The 21600-nt window shown below is 19.8% G+C and overlaps 3 protein-coding genes across 3 annotated transcripts; 1 reads left to right on the top strand and 2 right to left on the bottom strand.

Moving 5' to 3' along the window:
• Positions 1–1095: 1095 nt before the first annotated feature.
• On the bottom strand, positions 1096–3707 carry MKS88_000368 (uncharacterized protein; the record flags this gene model as incomplete). The annotated part of the gene is made up of 4 exons (XM_067214670.1): positions 1096–2237; positions 2628–2750; positions 2796–3579; positions 3687–3707. 4 exons carry the CDS (start codon positions 3705–3707, stop codon positions 1096–1098), a joined length of 2070 nt encoding a protein of 689 aa, XP_067075608.1.
• Positions 3708–16882: 13175 nt separating this feature from the next.
• MKS88_000367 (uncharacterized protein) lies at positions 16883–17674 on the top strand (the record flags this gene model as incomplete). Its single annotated transcript, XM_067214658.1, has 2 exons — positions 16883–16966; positions 17105–17674. 2 exons carry the CDS (start codon positions 16883–16885, stop codon positions 17672–17674), a joined length of 654 nt encoding a protein of 217 aa, XP_067075607.1.
• Positions 17675–19433: 1759 nt separating this feature from the next.
• MKS88_000366 (uncharacterized protein) lies at positions 19434–21280 on the bottom strand (the record flags this gene model as incomplete). The annotated part of the gene is made up of 3 exons (XM_067214647.1): positions 19434–19634; positions 19803–21122; positions 21263–21280. The coding sequence occupies 3 exons, from the start codon at positions 21278–21280 to the stop codon at positions 19434–19436; spliced, it is 1539 nt and encodes a 512-aa protein (XP_067075606.1).
• Between the last annotated feature and the right edge of the window lie 320 nt (positions 21281–21600).

Raw genomic sequence — 21600 nt, 5'->3', positions numbered from 1 at the left:
ACCATAAGAAATTTATTTCTCTATTGATTTATATTTTTTTTTAAAGTTGAATAAAAAATAAAGGTTCAAGTAAAAATCTATGTATTCGGCATGATTTGTGTATTATCATATTTCAGCCGTTTTAATAATTTCATTGTTCTTTTAAATTTATATTAATAAAAGTTACGTAAGGTAAAAATAAATGCTTTAATGTTATCAGTATATGTAAATATGTGTAAATATTTTTCATTTAAGTTACGATATTTATTATGAAAAAAAACTTAATTTTTTATTAAGAGATAGAATTTTTAAATATAATTTTTTCATTTTGCGAATATATAAATAACAAACAAAAAAAAAAAAAATATATATATAACATTTAGGGAGTTCGAAATTTATAATTAATGAAGAGTATTATTGTGAGGACATCTACTATTTCATAATAATCTATCAGAATTTCATGAATTATTTAGTATATATTTTTTATAATATATTTGATTATATAAATTATGAGTGTATTTCCATTATGTTTTCCTGCGTTTTAACGCATATATATATATGTTTTAATTTTTTTATATTAATTAACACCTAAAATTTCGAATAATGATGATGTTTAATGAATATAAAATAGTTATTGTTTTAAATGTGAAGTATATTGTACACTAAGTAGTAATGAAAAATATATAATATATAATTACTTAAATGTATTTAACAATATTACATTAATTAAGGAATAGTATAATGCAACTATTGATTTTTCTTTTTTTTCTCTTTTAAATTCTTAATTTCTGAAATTATATTTCAGGAAAATATTGATATTCATTATATATATATGGATTAAAATTTTTGTTACTTTTATTGAATCAAATATTAATATAACTTTCTAATAGATATAATTACATAATAAAATAAGTATATATAATTGGAATATATTTAAAATATCTAAAATGAAAATTTTGTATTTAACGTCTGCATTTCTCTTTTATATTGCGCACAACTATAGAAATTTATATTTTATTTTCCTTTAGACTTTACAAAATATAACTAGCATTTTTTATTAACAGCTTCTTTCTATTAAGTATAATCCAAATATATTCTGAATGCATACCTATGCATTTATAAAATGTATTTTTCTATTGTTTTATAGGATTTGTCTAATGTTCCATCGTTAACTATGGAATTTTCATGTATACCATCGCCTCTTATCCAATCTTCTATCTCATTCCTGAAACTGTGTTCACCTATATGAGCATTCATTTCCTTATTTCGTGCACTTTCTAAATCGTTGCAGTTATATTCAATTATATTTTCTGTAATTTCTTGTTTTTTATCTGAATAATCTTCTTCCTTCAATTCATTTATGGAATTATCTAAATAAGATTCCCTATTTTCGAAGTTTGCCTCATTTTTACATTCTTCTAATATTGTCATAAGCACCAGAATACACAGATTTGTTAATAATGTCTTTTTTATATATTTATATAATTCTTTATAATTTCCGTTACTCTGAAATTCTTCTCTATTTATCAGTGATATATAATTTGTGGTTTCATCATTTATCCATTCTTCTGAAATATTATGCATTGTCCCTGTCAATTCTTTAAGGTATTCCTCTTCCAAATATTGTTCTATAATCATGCCATTTTTTGATATCCACTGTTTCCATATATCTTTTTCTCTTTCTAAAAATGAAATTTTTTTATTTTTATTCGAAGATTTCTTTTTGAATACTTCCATTTCTTGTATATAGTCTAGTTCTCTTTTCCATTTTATCATCAAATTGTGAAACCAATTTTCTTTTTTCAGTTTTTCGGAAAGATTTCTATTTTTTTTAACCCATTTATTCCATACAAACTTTTTTTTATTAATATAATTGTTATATGTTATGTTTTTTTTTATTAGATCATCATCTGTTAAATTATGACAGGTTCTAAAATCCTTTTTTTCTAATTCATATATACATATTTCTAAGAATTCATCTTTGTTTTTCTCCCATTCTTCATTTTTGTATTCTTTGAGAACTTCCATATGAACTTCTACTATGATTTTAGATCTGTCTTTTTTTCGCTTTGACGAGTTTATATTTTTTGTAACTTCATTTATTTTAATTTTTTTTATGATGTTTTCATCATTATATAATGTGTGTTCTAAGTAATCATCTGTAAAAATTTTACTTTTCTTGTTAGAATATGAAGGTACCAGCAATCTCAGAAATTTCACATGCCTTCTACTTATCTTTCTTTTTTTTTTAAACATTCCTGTAAGAGCCCACTATACAAAAATTTTTTTTATATAATAAATTATTACAGTAATAAAATTTTTATATTATTTTTAGTATATATTTTTTATTTTACCTTAACAAAAAGGGAAAATACGATAATTATTACAGAGCTTATTAATATAGGTGATAAATATAATTTATGCGATTTTTCTGTTGGACCTATAATTACTTTTTAAATATATGTTATTTATTGTGATTATTTCAAATGCAGAAGAATATTAATTATTAGTGATACATGGAATTTTAATGTGTGAAATAGAAATAGGAGAATGTGGGACAAAACTTAATGTTTCAAGAGATAACGGAGAGAGCTATCTTTCAGTGAGAGTCATTAGATCTTTATTAGCTTGAGTATATGGTGTGGTACCTTGTGGTGTTGAATTATGCGAAGATTCAAAATTCGTGTGGCCTCCTGATGTTGGAACATTCTCAGTTTGTATAACTGCAGTTTTATTAATTATAGTTTCCCTTGATTCTTGGAGTGGTAGTTCTGTTTGTTCTTGAGATGGCAGTTGCGATAGTTCTTAAAAATTACGTGTATTTTCTTCTTGAATTATAGCTTCAGATTCTCCGAGTTGTACTTCCTGTGCAATTTGAGTGTTTTCTTCTTTTTTAACATGAGGCATAGATGGACTTTCATTTGTAACTTCAGTTCGTCTTATTTCTATTTCATGTTTATTTTTAGTTGATGTTTCACATGATACGACTGTAGAAGAGAGTAAGCAATCAGTAGGTTCATTGAATATTTCTTGATTCAGTATGTCACATATTAACGCTGGACCTTTTTTTCTTATTGAATTTCCGCTCGGTTTTTGTTTATGGTAACAGTTTTGAATTAAACTTTTGTTATTATAAAAATAAGTTTTCTTAAGGTTAATCCATACATTATATTCTGAACATTTTCTTAAATAATCATCATTACATTTCTTTAAATGTTTACTTTTTAACTGGTTTATTTCATTTAGATATGTATCTCTTTTTTTACAAAAATCTTCTTCCTCATATTTTAATTCTAAAATTTTCATATCATCTTCATCCATAACAACAGGACATCCTCCATGTATATTAAGATTTTCATAGTGAGATTTTACCCAATTTTTTATTGCTCCTTCCCACATATCTTTTAAGTCTCTATAATATACTGGAGGAGACTTATTATTAATTAGATATTTAGACAAACCTAGGCATCCACTTCTAAATGTTTGTTTATCCCTAATTTTACTTAAGGTACTAGTTTCCTCTTTTACATATTTTATAATTTTTCTAAATTTTGAATGGTGAGAAAATCTGAAAAACCCAGAAGCTTGAACATTCAATTTCTAAATTCAAAAAAATTATTTAAAAATTAATTGTTAAGTTATTTATGTTGTTACTTGTTTTGGAATATATATATAAATCATAATTATTAGAAAACAATAAATATTACCGAAGAAAAACAATTATCCATGATAACTTTTCACTAATACTCTACGACGTTGTACGTAACAATCTGAAAGCAAAATACAGATTTAGTTATTTTTAATTATTAATAGGGTAATTTTAAATAAATATATCTTAATATAATGATATTATAAAATTATCATCTACATAAGAATTTACGTATGAACGGTAATTTAATGGAACATAGTTTTACTTTGTACTTTTAAAATCTTCTTTTATTTTAAATAAGTAATAACTGGGGGTATATCGTAACAATATTTTAATATCAATGTACAATAATGTATATATTATATGAAAATAATATACTCTTTATTACGCAAAAGCCAAAATATTAACAATGAAACAATACATATAAGTTACGCCAACATGTAATATAAATGTTATTTTGTAAAGTTATAGGTATAATGTATATTGCTGTTTTTTCTTTTTTCTTAGTACAAACACATATATATATTATTACCTATATTAATGGAAATAATTCCTTTTATTCTTACGTTTTTCCTAGAATAAATAATTTATAAATTAAATCATTATTAGTTAGGATAATATGTTTTTATTTTTTATTTTTTATTTTTTATTTTTTTCAACTTTTTTTTATTTATTATTGATATAGATTTTTATAGTGTTATTATTTTGTTAAAATTTTTTTATATTTACTGAATTGTATGTACGAACGAGAATTAATAATAAATAAACTGTAATTATTTTTGCTATACTTGTGAAATATCCTTATCATAAAAATATATTTGTTACACTAAATATTATATTTATATCTATTACCTAATGATTCCTTATTTGTGGTATATATTATTAAGTACAATAATCTTAATAAAGTATATTTCATTAAGCATTTATTTTCTTTTTTACGGAATAAATATCGCTTTTATATATGAATCATTTCATTTAAATAATTTTAATTAACTAAAGTATATTTTGGTGTAATTATTAATAAAAATATGTTTGGCTACATATTCAAAATATAACAAAGAGTTAGGAAATAATTATAACAAACATAATTGTAAAAAATAATGGAAAAAATGTAAAATAAATTATAGAATTATAATTAAAAATAATAACATAATAATTAAACGTAAATTAAATAATATATTAAATTAGATAAAACACAATTAATACTCTGTTATTATATGTCAATAATTTTTTATAGATATGTTCTAATAAGAAGATTAAAAATATATAATATATTCATTTGGTTGTTGCTTTTTTTAGCTATGTTTAAGATTATTTTTAATACTAATAAATATTTATTCGGTATGTAAAATATGAAGGATCATGAATTATATTTAATAACATTAAGACAAGAACAACTAAATCAAAATTAAGAATATTTTAAACTTATATCCAAAAACGTAAATTAGTATATTATAATGTACATATATAGTTACTTATTTTAATATTTCATTTGAAAATAGTAAATATGAGATAGAGAATGGTTAGAAAATTAGAAAAAAATTTACTGATTATAAATTTTTGGAACTAATTACTTCATATATAAAATAAACTTATTATTGTTACTTTAATAAATTCTTTATATTAAGGAGTTATATTTTAATTTATTTTTATGCCTTAATTTATTTATATAAATATTTCTTTGTTCGTTGTTCCGTTAATTTTATTCTAACCTCTTATATACTAAATTTTTTTTTTTTTTTTTAATATGCTAATTATTAAAAACATACAGTGGATTAAATATAAATATAATTTTTCTTCTTTTAAAATGTATTTTATTTATATTTCTGTATTTGAATATATTTTATAACTATTCGTAAACATAATTTAAATAATGAACATATAATTGTGGATTTATATATGGCAACAAAAAACAGAATATGATTTTCTGAAATATTTATAATTACTTCAATAAGAACTCTGTAAATTTAGTTATAAAATATTTATAAAAAAATATCTTTTTTTTTTATTTTATAAATATTTTAAGTATATTTTTTTTCTTTTTTAATTTATTTTTTATTATATTCTTTAATTTATAATTAGACTTTTTGCATAATAATTCAATTTATACTTTATATTTTTTTTTATTTAAACGTAATACAAAATTAGTGACATATTATATAAAATAATGGTGTTTTCTTCACAATATTATGATTATATTATTTACTTTTTTATTTAAATGATAATATTTACTATTAAAATATATTTTTATGTACAATATTAATACAAGCTAATAGTAATGATATATGCATAAAAAGTGTTACACCATGAAACAGGAGAAATATTTAAAAGTAAATGGACTTAGTATAATGTTGTTCTTTGTATAACAAATTATAATTGTTTTTTATTTAATAAGTATAAAAAAAAAAACGTATAAAGTGCGATATATATTATTATAGTAAGGAACTTGCGTATATAAATATATACTTCATGTTATTAAAACTACAGTTCGTAATTATGAATACAATATTGTAATGTAAATATCCCTAAGTAATAATATAACTGAAATATGAAATAAAAAATAAATTCATATTGATCATAAGTATATCTTAATATACCTAGTATTCTATTAGTTATACAGATGCATATATGGTTATATTATATTATATAAGGAACTTCTTTTTAATAATATATTCACAAATAAAATAATAAGTCAATATTTATGAATACTATTTGAAAGTAAAATATGTGATATTTTTTTATGTTTTAGTTAGTACCATTTCATCATATTGGAATAAATAGCATCATTCTATGTACAATTTAATCTTTATAATATCATATTATTCTGTTATGCATTTTTCAAATTTTGATTTTCGTATTTTATATCATTTCCAGTAATTTAATAATATTAGTATATAGCTTATCATTTATGTATTTATCCTAAATTAATATATGACATTCCTAATATTACGAATTTTTATTTAATTTTCATTATAATTCTGTTTATAAATTACATCTACTGATCATATTACGTTTACTGAAATATTAATTTGTACTTTTTAACACATTTCCATTTATATATATTGTATTTATGGATTTCATATGACAAACATCATGTATACTAAGTAGGTTAATGTTAAAAAATAATTTGGATATTGGTTATCCAATTAAAATTAATTCTTTTTTATATTTCTTTGTCCCTATGTCTCATAATCTTGAATATAATATTAGTCTTTGAATTTCAATTATTTTTTTTTTTTACGTTGGTAAATTTTTTACATTGAACTTTTTGTATGAATTTTTTATATTTTCATTAGAAAAATACTAATATACCAATACATCTTTAGTGTTATTTTTAAAAAAATTGTACTAAAATTTTTTTTTTTTTTTTTAATATATATTTTAATTAAGTTATTCATGATTTTATTTTAAATGTACCATTATATATATTATTGATCATCTATAAATTACAATTTTGTAAAGTATATGTTACATAATACATGTTGTAAACCGAATATGTCTTATGATTTGAAGAACCATATATCTGTATTAGGTCTTTTTGTTCATAAATATATTTTTACTTTTTCTTATTGAAGGATAAAAAAAAGTACAAGTGAAGTAAAATAGTGTTAAATAAATTGCATATTTGTATATACAAAATTACTGAAATAATAACTGCTTGCACTGATATCTTATATGGCTTGTGTGAAGCATTCTCATTTTTGAGTAAATTAATTTAAGTACTGGACAAAAGGAAACAAGAAAAATACTATAATAAATGTTAGTGTATTTTCTGAAAATAAAAAGATATATCCTTATACAGAAGTATTAAAAGGTGATTCTTTTTGTAATAGTAAGCAAACGAATTAGAATACAAATGGAGACGAATACTGTTCATATTCTCTAGATGCATTTAAATCATTAACATATTTTAAGGATTGTGCACTTCCTCTATTAATAAGATGATATTTACCAGTTGGACATATATCATTGGAGTTATCGAATTGTGTACATAAATAATTGAATTTTGTATAACATATATATTTATATTGCTCTTATGTAATTATTTACATTTGCTACATAGATAAGGAGGAATTAGTTGTTAAATGAATTATGAGAACTTATCAGATATTGTAAGACATATAATCTATATTATAAATTATAAAACAGCATAAAAAAAACAAGCATTATTTCTTTGTAGAAAGGCAAAATATAAGATTTCTTGATAAATAATATATGAATCCATATAAATAATATATTATTTCCTATAAAAATTAAATATGTATATGAATAATATATTTTTTGTAGTTATAGTATTATATAGCTAGTATAAATATGAAAATTATATTGTGAAAATGGAAAATTAATATCTTTTTATTAAAGAACTCTATTATTATGTATTAATAATATAATTTATTAAATATAAAAAATATATAATGTGAAAGAACGTAAAAGTTAAGGAGATATATATATAGAAAAAATACATTTATGCTATATATACGTATTAATGAAAAAATGAAATATGTTACAAGGATATTAAACTATTTTTATATGAATTATAATATTGGGAAAGATATAAATAATTTATATGACTATAGATGCATTTTTTAAAAATAATGTTCAAAAAAATATTAAGAAATAATGAATATTGTTGAAATTGAAAGATTTTATTTATATGTAAATGTTTTGGAGGATTTTATTATAAAAAGAGTTCAATTTTGTAATGTATTTGTAGGTTATATGTATATAATTATAAATATATTAAAAACTTTAAAGCATGCTTTATATAAAAACAGAACTGTACTTAAAAATCAGATATTACTGTATTCCTAAAAAACTAAAAAGTAACTACATAAGATTATCAGTACATGCTTTCAGGATAATATATATATATATATATATATATATATAACTATAGAATATTTTAGATCTAATTTAAAACGTATTTTTGTTTTTGAAATATAAAAGTACTATTTTAAATTTAGATATATTTTTTAATACATTTAATTGTATGATTTGAAAAATAATATTTCTTATAGTGAAAATAAATATATATATTTTTATCGGAGAATTACAATATATTTCTTTGCATATAGTATATGCATAAATGTCATAACTTAGATTACAATAAATATAGATTAAAAATATTAAGGAATAATATATTTATTTGCTAGAGTTATTTTTAACAATATATAATTTATTTATGTATATTGTTTAATCTTTATGTATATTTGTTTATGTTATTATTGTTTTGCAAAAGAATAAATAAAATAATAATATACTCGTTCAAAAATTATTAAGAAAATATTACTAAATGGCAAATTTTATTAATATATATTATTATTATTATTTAGTATATACATATTATACTTATTTTTTAAAAATATATTTCATTTCATATAACGCTGAATTGAAGTAAATATATTTAAAATTTTAATGGAAATTTTACTTTTTTTGTCTTGTTTATTTCCTTATTTTTTATTACATTTATATTTCTTGAAATGTATATTGTTAATTAAAAAAACTTCAAAAAATAATTTAATTACGTGTATTTAGAGCATTTTGTTTATAAATGATAATATGTATTGAGATTATATAACATTTATCGTTTTAAAAATTAATTCTACAAAAATAAAAAATTTCCTGTTTTTAATTAGCTCTAAATATGTAATTTTTTCATTTATTATGTCGTTATATATATATATGATTTTTCAAATATATAAAATATCATATATTATGAAAAGGTTATAATTAATATAACATAAATTTTGTAAAATATTTTTTTTTTTTTTATTATTATTACTACTTTATTGTTCGATAATTAATATTTTTTAACAAAAATAACCATATGCTCCAAAATGTAATATACTCAATATTAGGATTAATAATTGGAAAGCATCTTTAAAAATAGAAATTATTTTTTTAAGATATAGCATAATACATAATCTATACATTATACATTACATTTTTTAGGTAAATTTCTTATTTTGGAATATTAAGATATTATATATTTTATTTTTTTTATTGAAAGTATAAAAAGTAATTATTTAATTAGTGTAATATATTAAAATATATATTTTGAATACTTATGAATTAATTCAAATTATATATGTCTTATTAATGTTTAGTTTTTATATATAAAATTGACGTCAAACTATAATAACCTATTTTAAAGTTTTTTTCTTTTTTATATTTTGCAAAATACAACATATATATATATAACTAAAAATTTTATGAACACTAAGTAGAAATTTAAAAATATTATTATATAGTTCTTTTCCATTAAAATTAACTTATATTATTAATAAATTTGTTTTGACACAATATATTATCATATTAGATATATATATAGTGGAATAAAAAATTAGATCATTATTTTTTATTAAAATTTTTGTGCTTATCCTCATAAGTTGGATCTGTTCTTTTAACAATGATATAGTATGAAAATATTACTTAAGTATTTTTATATTGTTCGCAATTTTTTTTTTTTGGTTTATTCTTATTTTGTTTTATATCAAATGTTTAATTATTCATTTGAATAATATATATATATTTTTTTTTTTTTCAGAGTATACTTTATAGGTCTCTTGGAGGATACAAACATTGTAGAAAATTAGATAAAACAAATTATCGATTATTAGCACAATATGGAAAGGATAATATTTCAAATAGTGTAGAGAATAAAAATATGAAACATAATAATAAAAAGAAAAAACACAAAGTTAGAACTAACTGTGGAAAGTCAGACAATAGAAGAAACAAATGATTAAAATAAAAGTCCATTATACAAGAAAGAATTCGATCAATCACATAACAGATATAAATATTTAGTATTTGAAGGAAAAAAAATATCCCATTTTGAAAGGACGCTATTCATAAATCTTGATTATATAGGTTTTATTAGAAAAAATCCGTCGATTAGTGATAAAACTTATAGGCGGATGTTATTTAAAAAGTACGGGTTACTAATATATATACCTTTTATATTACTATCTTGCGGATTACTTTTAACAAAATTGTGCGATATTAATACGTATTTTTAAGATAGTTGTGCTGAATCATTAGTATTTTTCTCAGCATTCTGTGCATTATTTGCGGTATTCATGTCAGGATATATTTATACATTTATAAAAATTATAAAACATAAAAGAAATAAGAATACGAAATTCTAAAACGAATAATAATAAATATGTTCCTTTCTGTAAAATAGTATTTAAAGGAACTAATAAATGTAACATATTTAGGGATATACATAATATATTTACGCATAATTCCTAAAATTTCGTAGACACATCTGCATGTATCTGGCATATTTGATCAACAATTGCATACGAAAAATGCTCTTAATTTTTGTCTGATTTTGTATGGTATAATATTTATGAATCTGTATTTTAAAGTATTTTTTTAGCATTTTAAATATGTCTTTATATATATATAATATAGTGTTTAATTAGATTTTTATTAAAAATATATTTTTAAGTTTTAAAATTGAAAAGTAATAGAATAGTTCATATAATTTTATTAAGGACTTATAAATTATATTTGGAATAAAAAATAAATGTTTCTCTATTTTGAAGTAATTCTATTCTAAAATGTTTATTCATTGAGTTAATTTAAATAAGACCATTATTAATTAGAAATTAAAAGTAAATGTGCTCTGTTTTGTAATTAATCAAACGAAATTAAAGTATTTTCATTAATTAATATATAAATACTTTATTTTTTTACGTAAAATAAATATTAATATTTATAATACCAAATAAGTTTTAAATGAATATATCATATAATTTTTGTGTATTGTAAAAACCATTTTAAGAATCCTTTAGTTTATTTTCTATAGTATAAAAGAGAATGTATATATATATATATATATATATATAATAAATAAACACTCTTGTTGAACATTGATAATTTACAGTTGTATCCTAATTATGTATTTTATTTTTTTACCATTAAATGAATGATAAAAAAACACATTTATTATTTTATTATATTGCTTAATTGTGGTATTAATACATTTTTACAAAAATGATTAAAATATATGTTATATTGTATTTTTATGTATGATTAAACTATATATTTATTTTAATTTTACATAATTAGAATATTAATTTGGTGAATTAAATATGGTAATATAATAAAATATTAATATATATAATTATGTTTTTCTTATAATAGTAATATTTTATATATGTAAATATATCTGTAAAAAGCTATGTAATTATTGGAATTAATGGAATTAAATATAAATTTTCTAAAATCATATAAATATGTGAATATATTTTTATATATACTTATTATACATATATATATAATTATAATTATTAAAGACTTATATCGTTTTAAAAATGTGTGAAAATATACGTAGTTTTTATGGACAATTACTAATTGGTTTATATTTGTAACGCTTAATTTTATAATAAAATAAAATGAAAAGAAAAGCTATTATTTATATATATATAATTCATAAATACAAAACGTTTTTTTTGGTTAATTTATTTTTTACTAGATATATTTAAAAAATTATTCTATTTTTGTTTGTAAGCTTCAATTAAATAAGCGTAATGTATATTATTTTGCAAGTAACTGCTTTGGTAATATATATTATGATTAAATACCAATTACGAAATGTCATTCTTTTATATTTAAAGGGAAATGATAATATAAAATTAATATATATTTTAGCTATCATACAAACAATTTAAAAGTTAATGTGGTGTAAATGAAAAAACACAAGTGTATATTTTTCCTTGTAAAAGAATACTTAGGACCTAGGGGAAATAAGAAATGTATACATATATAGAACTATATGGGGATAATGAAAACATATTTAATTAGAAATCTTATAAATAGTACACATTTAATTTTTTAATAATTTTAAGTATTATTATATTTTATTAAAATATATTACCCTAGGAAAATACTATATATATCTGGAGAATTTAATTGCATCATATTTTTTTTTTTTACTGCTAGTAGTAATATATATTTGCATAATTAATTATTCGTATGTAATTTTATGGAAGATAAAATACAAGTGTATGCCTCATATGAAGGATATAAAGAGTTCTGTTATGAGGAGAAGGTAAGTTATGTTATTTACTATTGTAACGATTTAAAAGATGAGGATGAAAATTTTAAAAAGATTTTTAAGAAGGTATAAATATACCTAAAAATATTGCCTAGTAAAAATAATAAAAAATATCTTATAGATGGCTGTTTTTATTTGAAGGTATCTTTTTATCACAGATTGAGGAAAAATTTAAATACTCGTAGGAATAATAATAGGGAGATTAGTTTTATTAATAATCTTTCTGATGTAGAGAATGTTATCAATTTAAATAATTTAAGGAATTCCGCATGTTGGTTTAATTCTGATTTTAATTTTAAAACCTATAAAGAAGTGAATCATTTACATGATTATTTTAAGAATTACTGTTTTATGAAAAGTAAAATAAGTGCTGTAAAGCATGAGGAGAAAGTGTATTTGCTAATAAATTATTCATATTAGTATATTATATACAAACTTTATAGAAGAGTGATGAGCGTGTTTAATGATAATAATTATGCAGATAATTGTAGGGATTTTATTATTAGTGAAATGTATAACACGATTACAATGTATTTAAAATTAAAAAGTTTTTTCTTTAACAAACTTGATATTGAAATTATAAAGGCAGCTAAATCTAAATAAATTAATTATTTCGTTAAATATACTACAGAAAGGATAATAAAAAAAAATAAAACATCAATAATGATTAAGAACATTAATAATATTGTTTCAGAAACTTCTATCAAATTAACATGAAATTCATTCATTATTAATTCGTTAAATGTTATTGAACTTAATGCAGTATTTTTTAATGTGTATCCCCTTTTAATTATTAATACATAACTATATATATTTTTTTTTTCTAAAAGGTTACAATTATAAATTCATTGTATTACATATATATTACACCTTTTTTTTTTAGATATTTTTTGAATTTGGGGCTTAATTTCATAACAGTAAAAGAAAATAAATATATATATAAATATTAATAAAGAACATACGTGTTAATTATAAAAGAATAGTTCAACATATTCCAGAACAAATTCATTAAGAAAGATATTAAATATAGATTATTATATTCCATGATATGCCTCAGAGTTATTGAATATGTAACATACGAAGACAGATAATAACAATATTCAAAGTACACACATATGGTTTCATATAAAATTCAATTCAGAGGAAAAAAATGAAGAATTACAGATAAAGAACATGCAAAGAAGAATATAATTAATTTTAAATTATACGTTATATCTATATAAAAGGAAATATAATTAATTTAAAACTTTTTAATGAAGGGAGATACGAGAATAACGTAATTATAATAATGAGAAATATTAGAAGGTATAAAATATATTTTTAAAAATATTATTTAAGAAAGTATATAAATAAATAAAGAGAAATATTTTTAAATAAAATAAAGAAAAAAATAATAAAAATGGAAAACAAATAATTTGAAATTAATACATTAATAGGAAGAAAAAGAAGAATCTATAAAACAAGTTTATATATTAGAATTAAGGTATTTGAAATACAAAAACATTTATTTTTATTGCACATTTGTATTTTAATAAGTAAAATGGAGAATATGATTTATAGAAATATTTACCAAGACATAGAATTAAATATACGTAACATAAGGCGAATTAGTAGGTGTTTACTTATACGTCATACATAATATAATTATTAAATTTTATGGAATGGTAGTTAAATAATATTTGGAAAACATATATGTAATTAAATGCCCAAGTCTAATAGTTAAAACTTTTTAAAGAGATAATTTTCTACATATTGAACCTAACGAAGTCATTAAAATAACTTCATATATAAAGTAAATATAGAATTTTTGTTATATATTGAAGTATCCGAAGAATAGTATTCATTATATATGAATGACTATGTGAGTATATTAACATAATGAAGTACTCGATCATATGTATAGAAATGAATTGTATGTTATAAAATTATATAATTTATAAAAAATTAATTAATAAATAGTTTTTCTTAAGATATATACTATTTTGTGAGAATGCTAAATAAACTAAAATAAATGAAAACAAAATCATATATTATCTTTAATACATAATCACTATGTTGAATAAATGTGCATAAACTCATATAAGTGAATATTATGAATGTCTTTTCTATATGATTGTGCATATAAGGAGAAAAAAAGTTACTAAGGGATAATATACATTTTAAAATCATATCGTTATAAAAAATGTATAAATAATAAAAATGAAAAACTTGTACAGTTCCTTCATTAATTAAAAAATATAATTCTTCATGTACAACTTATTAGATCCATAAGTAATAGCATAGTTAATATATGATATAACATGGGTGTGCAGTATTACTAATAAATAAAAAAATATTAAATAATAAAATTTTTATAGGATACATTTTATATAATTTTATAATTTTTTTTACCTATATATTAATGTCAAACAAAATTATTAAGTATTATATATTCACATGATCTTAACCATATAACAAATTATAAAAATTAAATAATAATATAAATGATAAATTATGAAATATTACCACGGAATATAACATAATGCATTTAGGTAGATAGAAAAATATTAAGATTAATATTAAAAAATAAGAGCATAATTTAACTTATGATATAGTTGCATAACGTAGAAAAGATTAAACATATTAGAAACAAAAAAAAAAAAATTCAAAAATTACTTTTTCATTTAAAGAAAAATTAAAATATTTAGAAAGTGACAATTAAAATAATTCATTTATGAAACAATAAAGTAATAAGTTTATTATGAAGTAATAAATATGGTTCTTTTGTTAGACTATAATTACATTTATATTAGGAATAAATATAGAATTATACAATTTCTTCATAATTACTTTTTTTTAATTTAAAATTATCTTTATATTTAATAGTTTTCGTTCCTTTTTTTTTGATTAATTTTTTTTTTTTTAAATGTAATATGAAATATTTTTTTTATGATTCGTATAATGTTTTGTGCGTATAATAATTTTTTAGTTTCCATTTGCAGTGATATAAACCACAATTAAAAAAATTAAGATATATAATATTTTTGTAAATATGTATTTCGCACAAAAACAAAAATTAAATTAAAATATATTTACGTATATATTTTTTTTAAATATATGCTTTTTATGGTATGTGTTTATAAAACAAAAGAAATAATAAACTTATTTTAAAAAATTGTTCTGAAAAAAATAAATTAATGATTTTCTTAACACATTATTATACTATTATATTAAAAAATATTATGTATAATATTTATTTGGAAATATATTTTATCAGAATATTTTTGAAATTATTACTAATAAATCAAAGAAACATCAACAAAAAATATTTTTGATTTTTTTTTTTTTTTTTTTGGTTTTTAATCATAAACATTAATTTATTTAATGAATAAAATACGAAAAAAACGTTTTTTTATAAATTTATTAATATATTATATGCAATAATTAAATGTATTTCCAAAATATAATTCATAAAATTATATATTTATAGTACAGATACAAAACTTCCATATGGATTATACTTTTTAAAATATAAAATTTCATAAATTATAAACCATGAAAATCCCATTTCTTACAAATGTATTTTATTTTACAGAATTCATATTATATTAGTTATTACGGAATAATTTATAATGGAAATGTTCTTTTATTAAAATTTAATTTTTTCTTTTATATTTATAATTAAAAACATTTAATTATAGTTACTAAATTTTATAATATGCAGTTTGTGTATGTATTTGAAATGCTAAGGAAAATTAATTGGAATCAATAATTAAAGCCTTAATGCATAAAATTATATACAGTATCTCCATTTTGCACTTATATTTTGAATAAACCAATAATTTAGAAATATTACAATAATAATTTCTTTTTATTCTCCAAACATATAATAAATTATTATGAAATCAGTTTACTATTAGATAATTATTTTATATATTTTGAATATTTATATTTATTAACGAACTTAAATTATTTTAATTCGAATTTGATTTTTATAAATAACATTAAAATAAAAATTTAATAGTTATTTTCATTTTCTCTTTTGTAAAATACATATATATATATATATATTTTATTTAGATCTTTATGGAGCAGTGTCAAAAAAAAATTTTTAACTAATGTAGGAACTTTTATTATTAGTTGTACACTATGCTATTCTTAATTTTTTCTTAAAAGAATAAATTATAATATTAATAATTAACATAATGGAACAAAAAAATAAGTTTCTCTTTTTTAATATAATTGCTATCTTTATTTTTTTAAGTTGGGTATACTATTTTAACAATGAAGTGCTATGATAAAGTTTTATAATATTATTTTGTATTATTGATATTTAACTTGTTGTATTATTAATAATACTTTTCCTTTGAATAAAATTATTTAATGTTTAAATAGGAAATATTTATATATGTTTTTTTTTTTTTTAGAACACATTTAACATATCTTTGAATGAAAACTGCAGACATCGTAAAAAATTAGATACAAAAATTTATAGATTACTTGCAAAATATAAACGGAATAAGGATTCAAGTGTTGTATTTGTTAAAGTAAAGGTTCCAATTAAAGAAGAATATGCAGAAAAAGCTGTATTTAACAAGGATGAAGTATCAAGAAGAAAAAATAATCAGTTAGGTAAACATATATCCAATAATATCGGAGACTATGAACTATCTAAGAGAAAAAATTCTTCTGTATGCACAAGAAGAGATTCACATTTTGGAAAAAAAATATATGACCATATATATTATAAAAATCATGTTAAGTTTGCTACGAATAATGATTTTAAGTTTTTAAAAAGTAGTAAAAAAAGAAAAATAAATATGTTACTTGCTTTATTTATCATATATCTACCCATTGTAATACTAAATATTGCTATATTTGATTTTAGTAGTTGGTCAGTTAGAACAAATATTTTCAGAGGGTTGGAAGATAGCAATAATTATATTAATATATATATTGCCTTTAGTGTTTATGTCATTGGCTATTTTTATCTGTAGGAAGGTTGAAAAATATGATAAAATGTTATATATAAAAAGTAAAATGTATAATAGGAAATATCGTCCTTTAACTAATATAAGTTTTTAAAAAATTTATGATCATTTATTTTCTTAGCTACATATATTCATTACAAGCATCAATATAAGTACATAACTTTTATTAATCCACCTTTAGATAAATAATCTTTTTCATAGGAAACAGTAAAAATAAACGTTTTTCATTTTTTGGTGAATTTGAATGTTTTAATATTTTTGAATTTGTATTTTAAAGTATTTTTTTTAGTTTGACATAAAGTTATATCCTTATATATATATATATGTATATTAAAATATATTATTTTGGAAAAAATATATATATACATAAATATGTTTCAAAATAATTACGGAAAGGCATAATAAAAATAACGTTATACTTATCTTTTGTAGTTTGTGTGTGTAACTGTAAAACATTGTCTTGTTTTTATTATTATCATGTTCTTTCTTAAAAACTATTTGTTGATATATTCAAAGCGAAGTTTTATTAATATAATATGAAAAATTAATTATCTCTTTTTTCTTATTAAGATACAAATTAAATGAATGATTATATATTATTACTTATTGTTGTATATTTTATTTGTTTAAATGTACATATGTAAATTATATATTTCATAAAAGTTATTATCATATATTTAATTTTTCTTAAAACACAAATTCATTATATGAGAGCTAAGAATAGATTAAAATAAAAACAAATCGATGTAACTTATTTTATCAGATTTTAGGAGTAATTTAATATAATATAGAGAATAATTACTATATATTTATTTAACTTTGTTGTCCGTTTTTACTAAACAATTTGTTTAATGAATAATTAAAATGTAACATAAGGCCCAAAAATATAAAAAACTTTTATGACATATTAAATATCAGAAGAAAGAGATAAACATCTTTTTGTTTATTTATATTTTATTTTATGCTGTAGATCAGTTTTTAATATTATTGTGCACTAAATATTATTATATTTTAAAATTTCTAGTAAATATTAAATTCCGTTTAGTATACTTAACATAGACTGTTAATTTAATTTTTTTTTGTTTGTTTTCCAATGTCTGCTTTTAATAATATAGGGAAATATTGAGTAATATTATGAATTTTGAATATTTAGTAATTAAGAATGTTTATTTTATTTATATTTATTCTACATTTTGTTCTGAATATTTACTGAATAATTTATTTTATAATGAGTGTGTTGAATTTTCCTTCTTTTTGTTTTTTTTTAAGAATCTTATATTAGATAAATTCAATAAATTCAATTTTATTTTTACATTAAATATAACTATAATATATCTCAAATGTGTTATGCTTTGAGAACACATAATAAGAAGTCAGGGTACAATTCCATGAGTATAATTAAATAAAATTAAAATGCTCTGCCAGTATACGCACTTGAATTGTGGTACATTAGAATCATAAACTATTATTAGATAGGTACGTTTCAGTTCTTTTTTCAATATATAAAACAAATATTATTGCAAGTTCAAATTAAATTCATTAAAAAAAAAAATTAAATAAATACAAAAAAAGTATTTGACAAAAAGTTAGAAAAAATAAATTATTATAAAAGGACAAATAAAAAAATATATATAAAAAGTTAAAAATAAAAGTATCTATATTTTATTTATGATACTCTTATTATTGCTTGATCTTTATCATTTCTACTTAATAGAAATGTTTATTTAATCCAATTTTGTGGGCTTCTTAATATCTTTGATACATATCAGTTGATATTCCGTAAATCATTTGATGAATGAAGCTCATCTTCTATATTTACTACGTTAAATCTCCTCCTGTCAGAATGTCTATAAGTACGTTTTAAGAAGCGCCTTGGTCGATTACGTGTACTTAAATCGGTAAAATCAAACCTATATCTTTGTTTCCTTTTTCTACGTCTATGTAAACGTGATCCGAAGGGAGTAAACTAATATTTATATGAAAGTAAAAAACATGTATAGTATGTTCATTTCACAATTACAATATATTAAGAAAAATATGTTATAAATGGTAACAAATAATGTATATATACAGCGAAAAATAATTTTGTATTTACTTTAAAAAAAAGGTAAAAAATAAAAATAATTCCCATTACTAGAGTAACTCCAGTAGAAATACGGAAAAAAATGTTTTTTAATATATTTGATTCATAAGTTGATCTTTTCCTTATTCTTTCACGATATACTCTTAATTTTTCAGTGGTCCATCCATTTTTAATATCCAAAGTATACTTCTCTGTACCTTCTATTTTTTTAGCATGACCACCTTCAATCAGTTCTTCCATAAAATTGCACATTGCTAATTCAGCTTCTTTTTTATTTTTTCTCGAACATTTTAATCGTCCGGTTGCATCAATTTTCCATCTAAAATTATCAGATGCATCTTTCATAGGAGATACAACTTTTTTTACTTCGGATCTATCAGAATCCCCTTCTTTTCCGTTTGCATCAAGTTGACCTTGTAATACATGTCCTTTTGATGGATCTCCTCCTGTTTGATATGCCCTGGACTCTGAAATCGCACTACCTGAAGAGGATCCACCAACAGATGCTCTTGATCCATCATTTCCAGCTGTAGGCGCACTTCTAGATAACATGACAGATGCTGCTAATAAATTACAATGTTGACGTCCCATTTCACTTGATGTAAGTTCGCCATTATCTAGATAATAGCATGTGCCATAAGTAATTGAGTTTAAAAATTCTGGATCTGTTATCACAGAATTTAATTTTTCTTCATCAAAATTAGCTGTAATTCCATTTAGTCCATCACAACGCTCGCTACCTCTAGATACTAAGGCGGATAAGAGTTTACTAGGATCAAACTTATCATCGCAAGTTAAAATATAATCTGGACATTCTGTTAACCCGGAAAAACAACAAGAATTATACTCTACATCATACAGTTTTTTGATAGCTTCAAGGTATGCTCTATATTTACTACCTCCAACATTACTACATTGTTTACTACTTTTAATAGTGTTATAGTTTTTAAAATAATCATACAAATATTTTTTTTCGATTTTATAATTCAATTCCTCGTAGTCATTGAGAATATATCCGTAAGAACAATCATGATTATTGTGCTTAAGAAAAAGATCACTTTGTAATTTATTAAATTTATCAATAATATGTATATCATCCGTTTGTTGACCGTTTTTAAATAATTTCCATATTTCATGATATACCCAGTATTTATAATGTGAACAATATTCCTTACTTTTTTTCAATTTATCCTTATCAAACACATATTTTAAAAGTTTTGATACTTTTTTACAAAGTGTAATATATTTTTCTTTGTGAGTAGAAGTTATTCCCTCAAATTCAGTACAATGTTGACCATCAGTCACATCTTTAACTTCATCTTCCAATTCTTTATATATATTATACGGTTTTGAATCCTTAAAAATTTTTTCCTGAAAATTGAAAGTATAAAATGAATTATTCATGTACTAAAATATTTCTTACAAAGATTTATTTTTGTCATGTTACATGTGAAAAGTGATAATTTAATATAGTATCATTATCATTATTTCAATTAAAAATGAAAATATACATAATCTACAGCTTCCATTTCTATAATTTCCTTTCCCTCTTACAATGTATATACTAGATTATATAATTAAAACTGTATATATATATATATATATTTACGTATAAATAATGACGACCTATTTACAATTAGCTCATTTCGAGCATTTTCTTTTTTTTATTAGTAATTACATCCATTTACATATTTCTTAAAGAAATGTAACACTAATTTATTTTATAAAATAAATTATAACTGTATCGTTTTTATTACATTAATATTGTTCATTAAAACCGAAATAACTTTAACATTTATGCGGTATAATTGTAAATAGTAAAAGAGAAAGAATGTATTATAGAAAAAAT

The sequence above is a fragment of the Plasmodium brasilianum genome, chromosome 1 (genome assembly GCF_023973825.1).
Source record: "Plasmodium brasilianum strain Bolivian I chromosome 1, whole genome shotgun sequence".
In the NCBI taxonomy this organism is placed as follows: domain Eukaryota; phylum Apicomplexa; class Aconoidasida; order Haemosporida; family Plasmodiidae; genus Plasmodium; species Plasmodium brasilianum.
The sequence above is the reverse complement of the archived record's forward strand: the minus strand, read 5'-3'. Positions and strand labels throughout refer to the sequence as shown.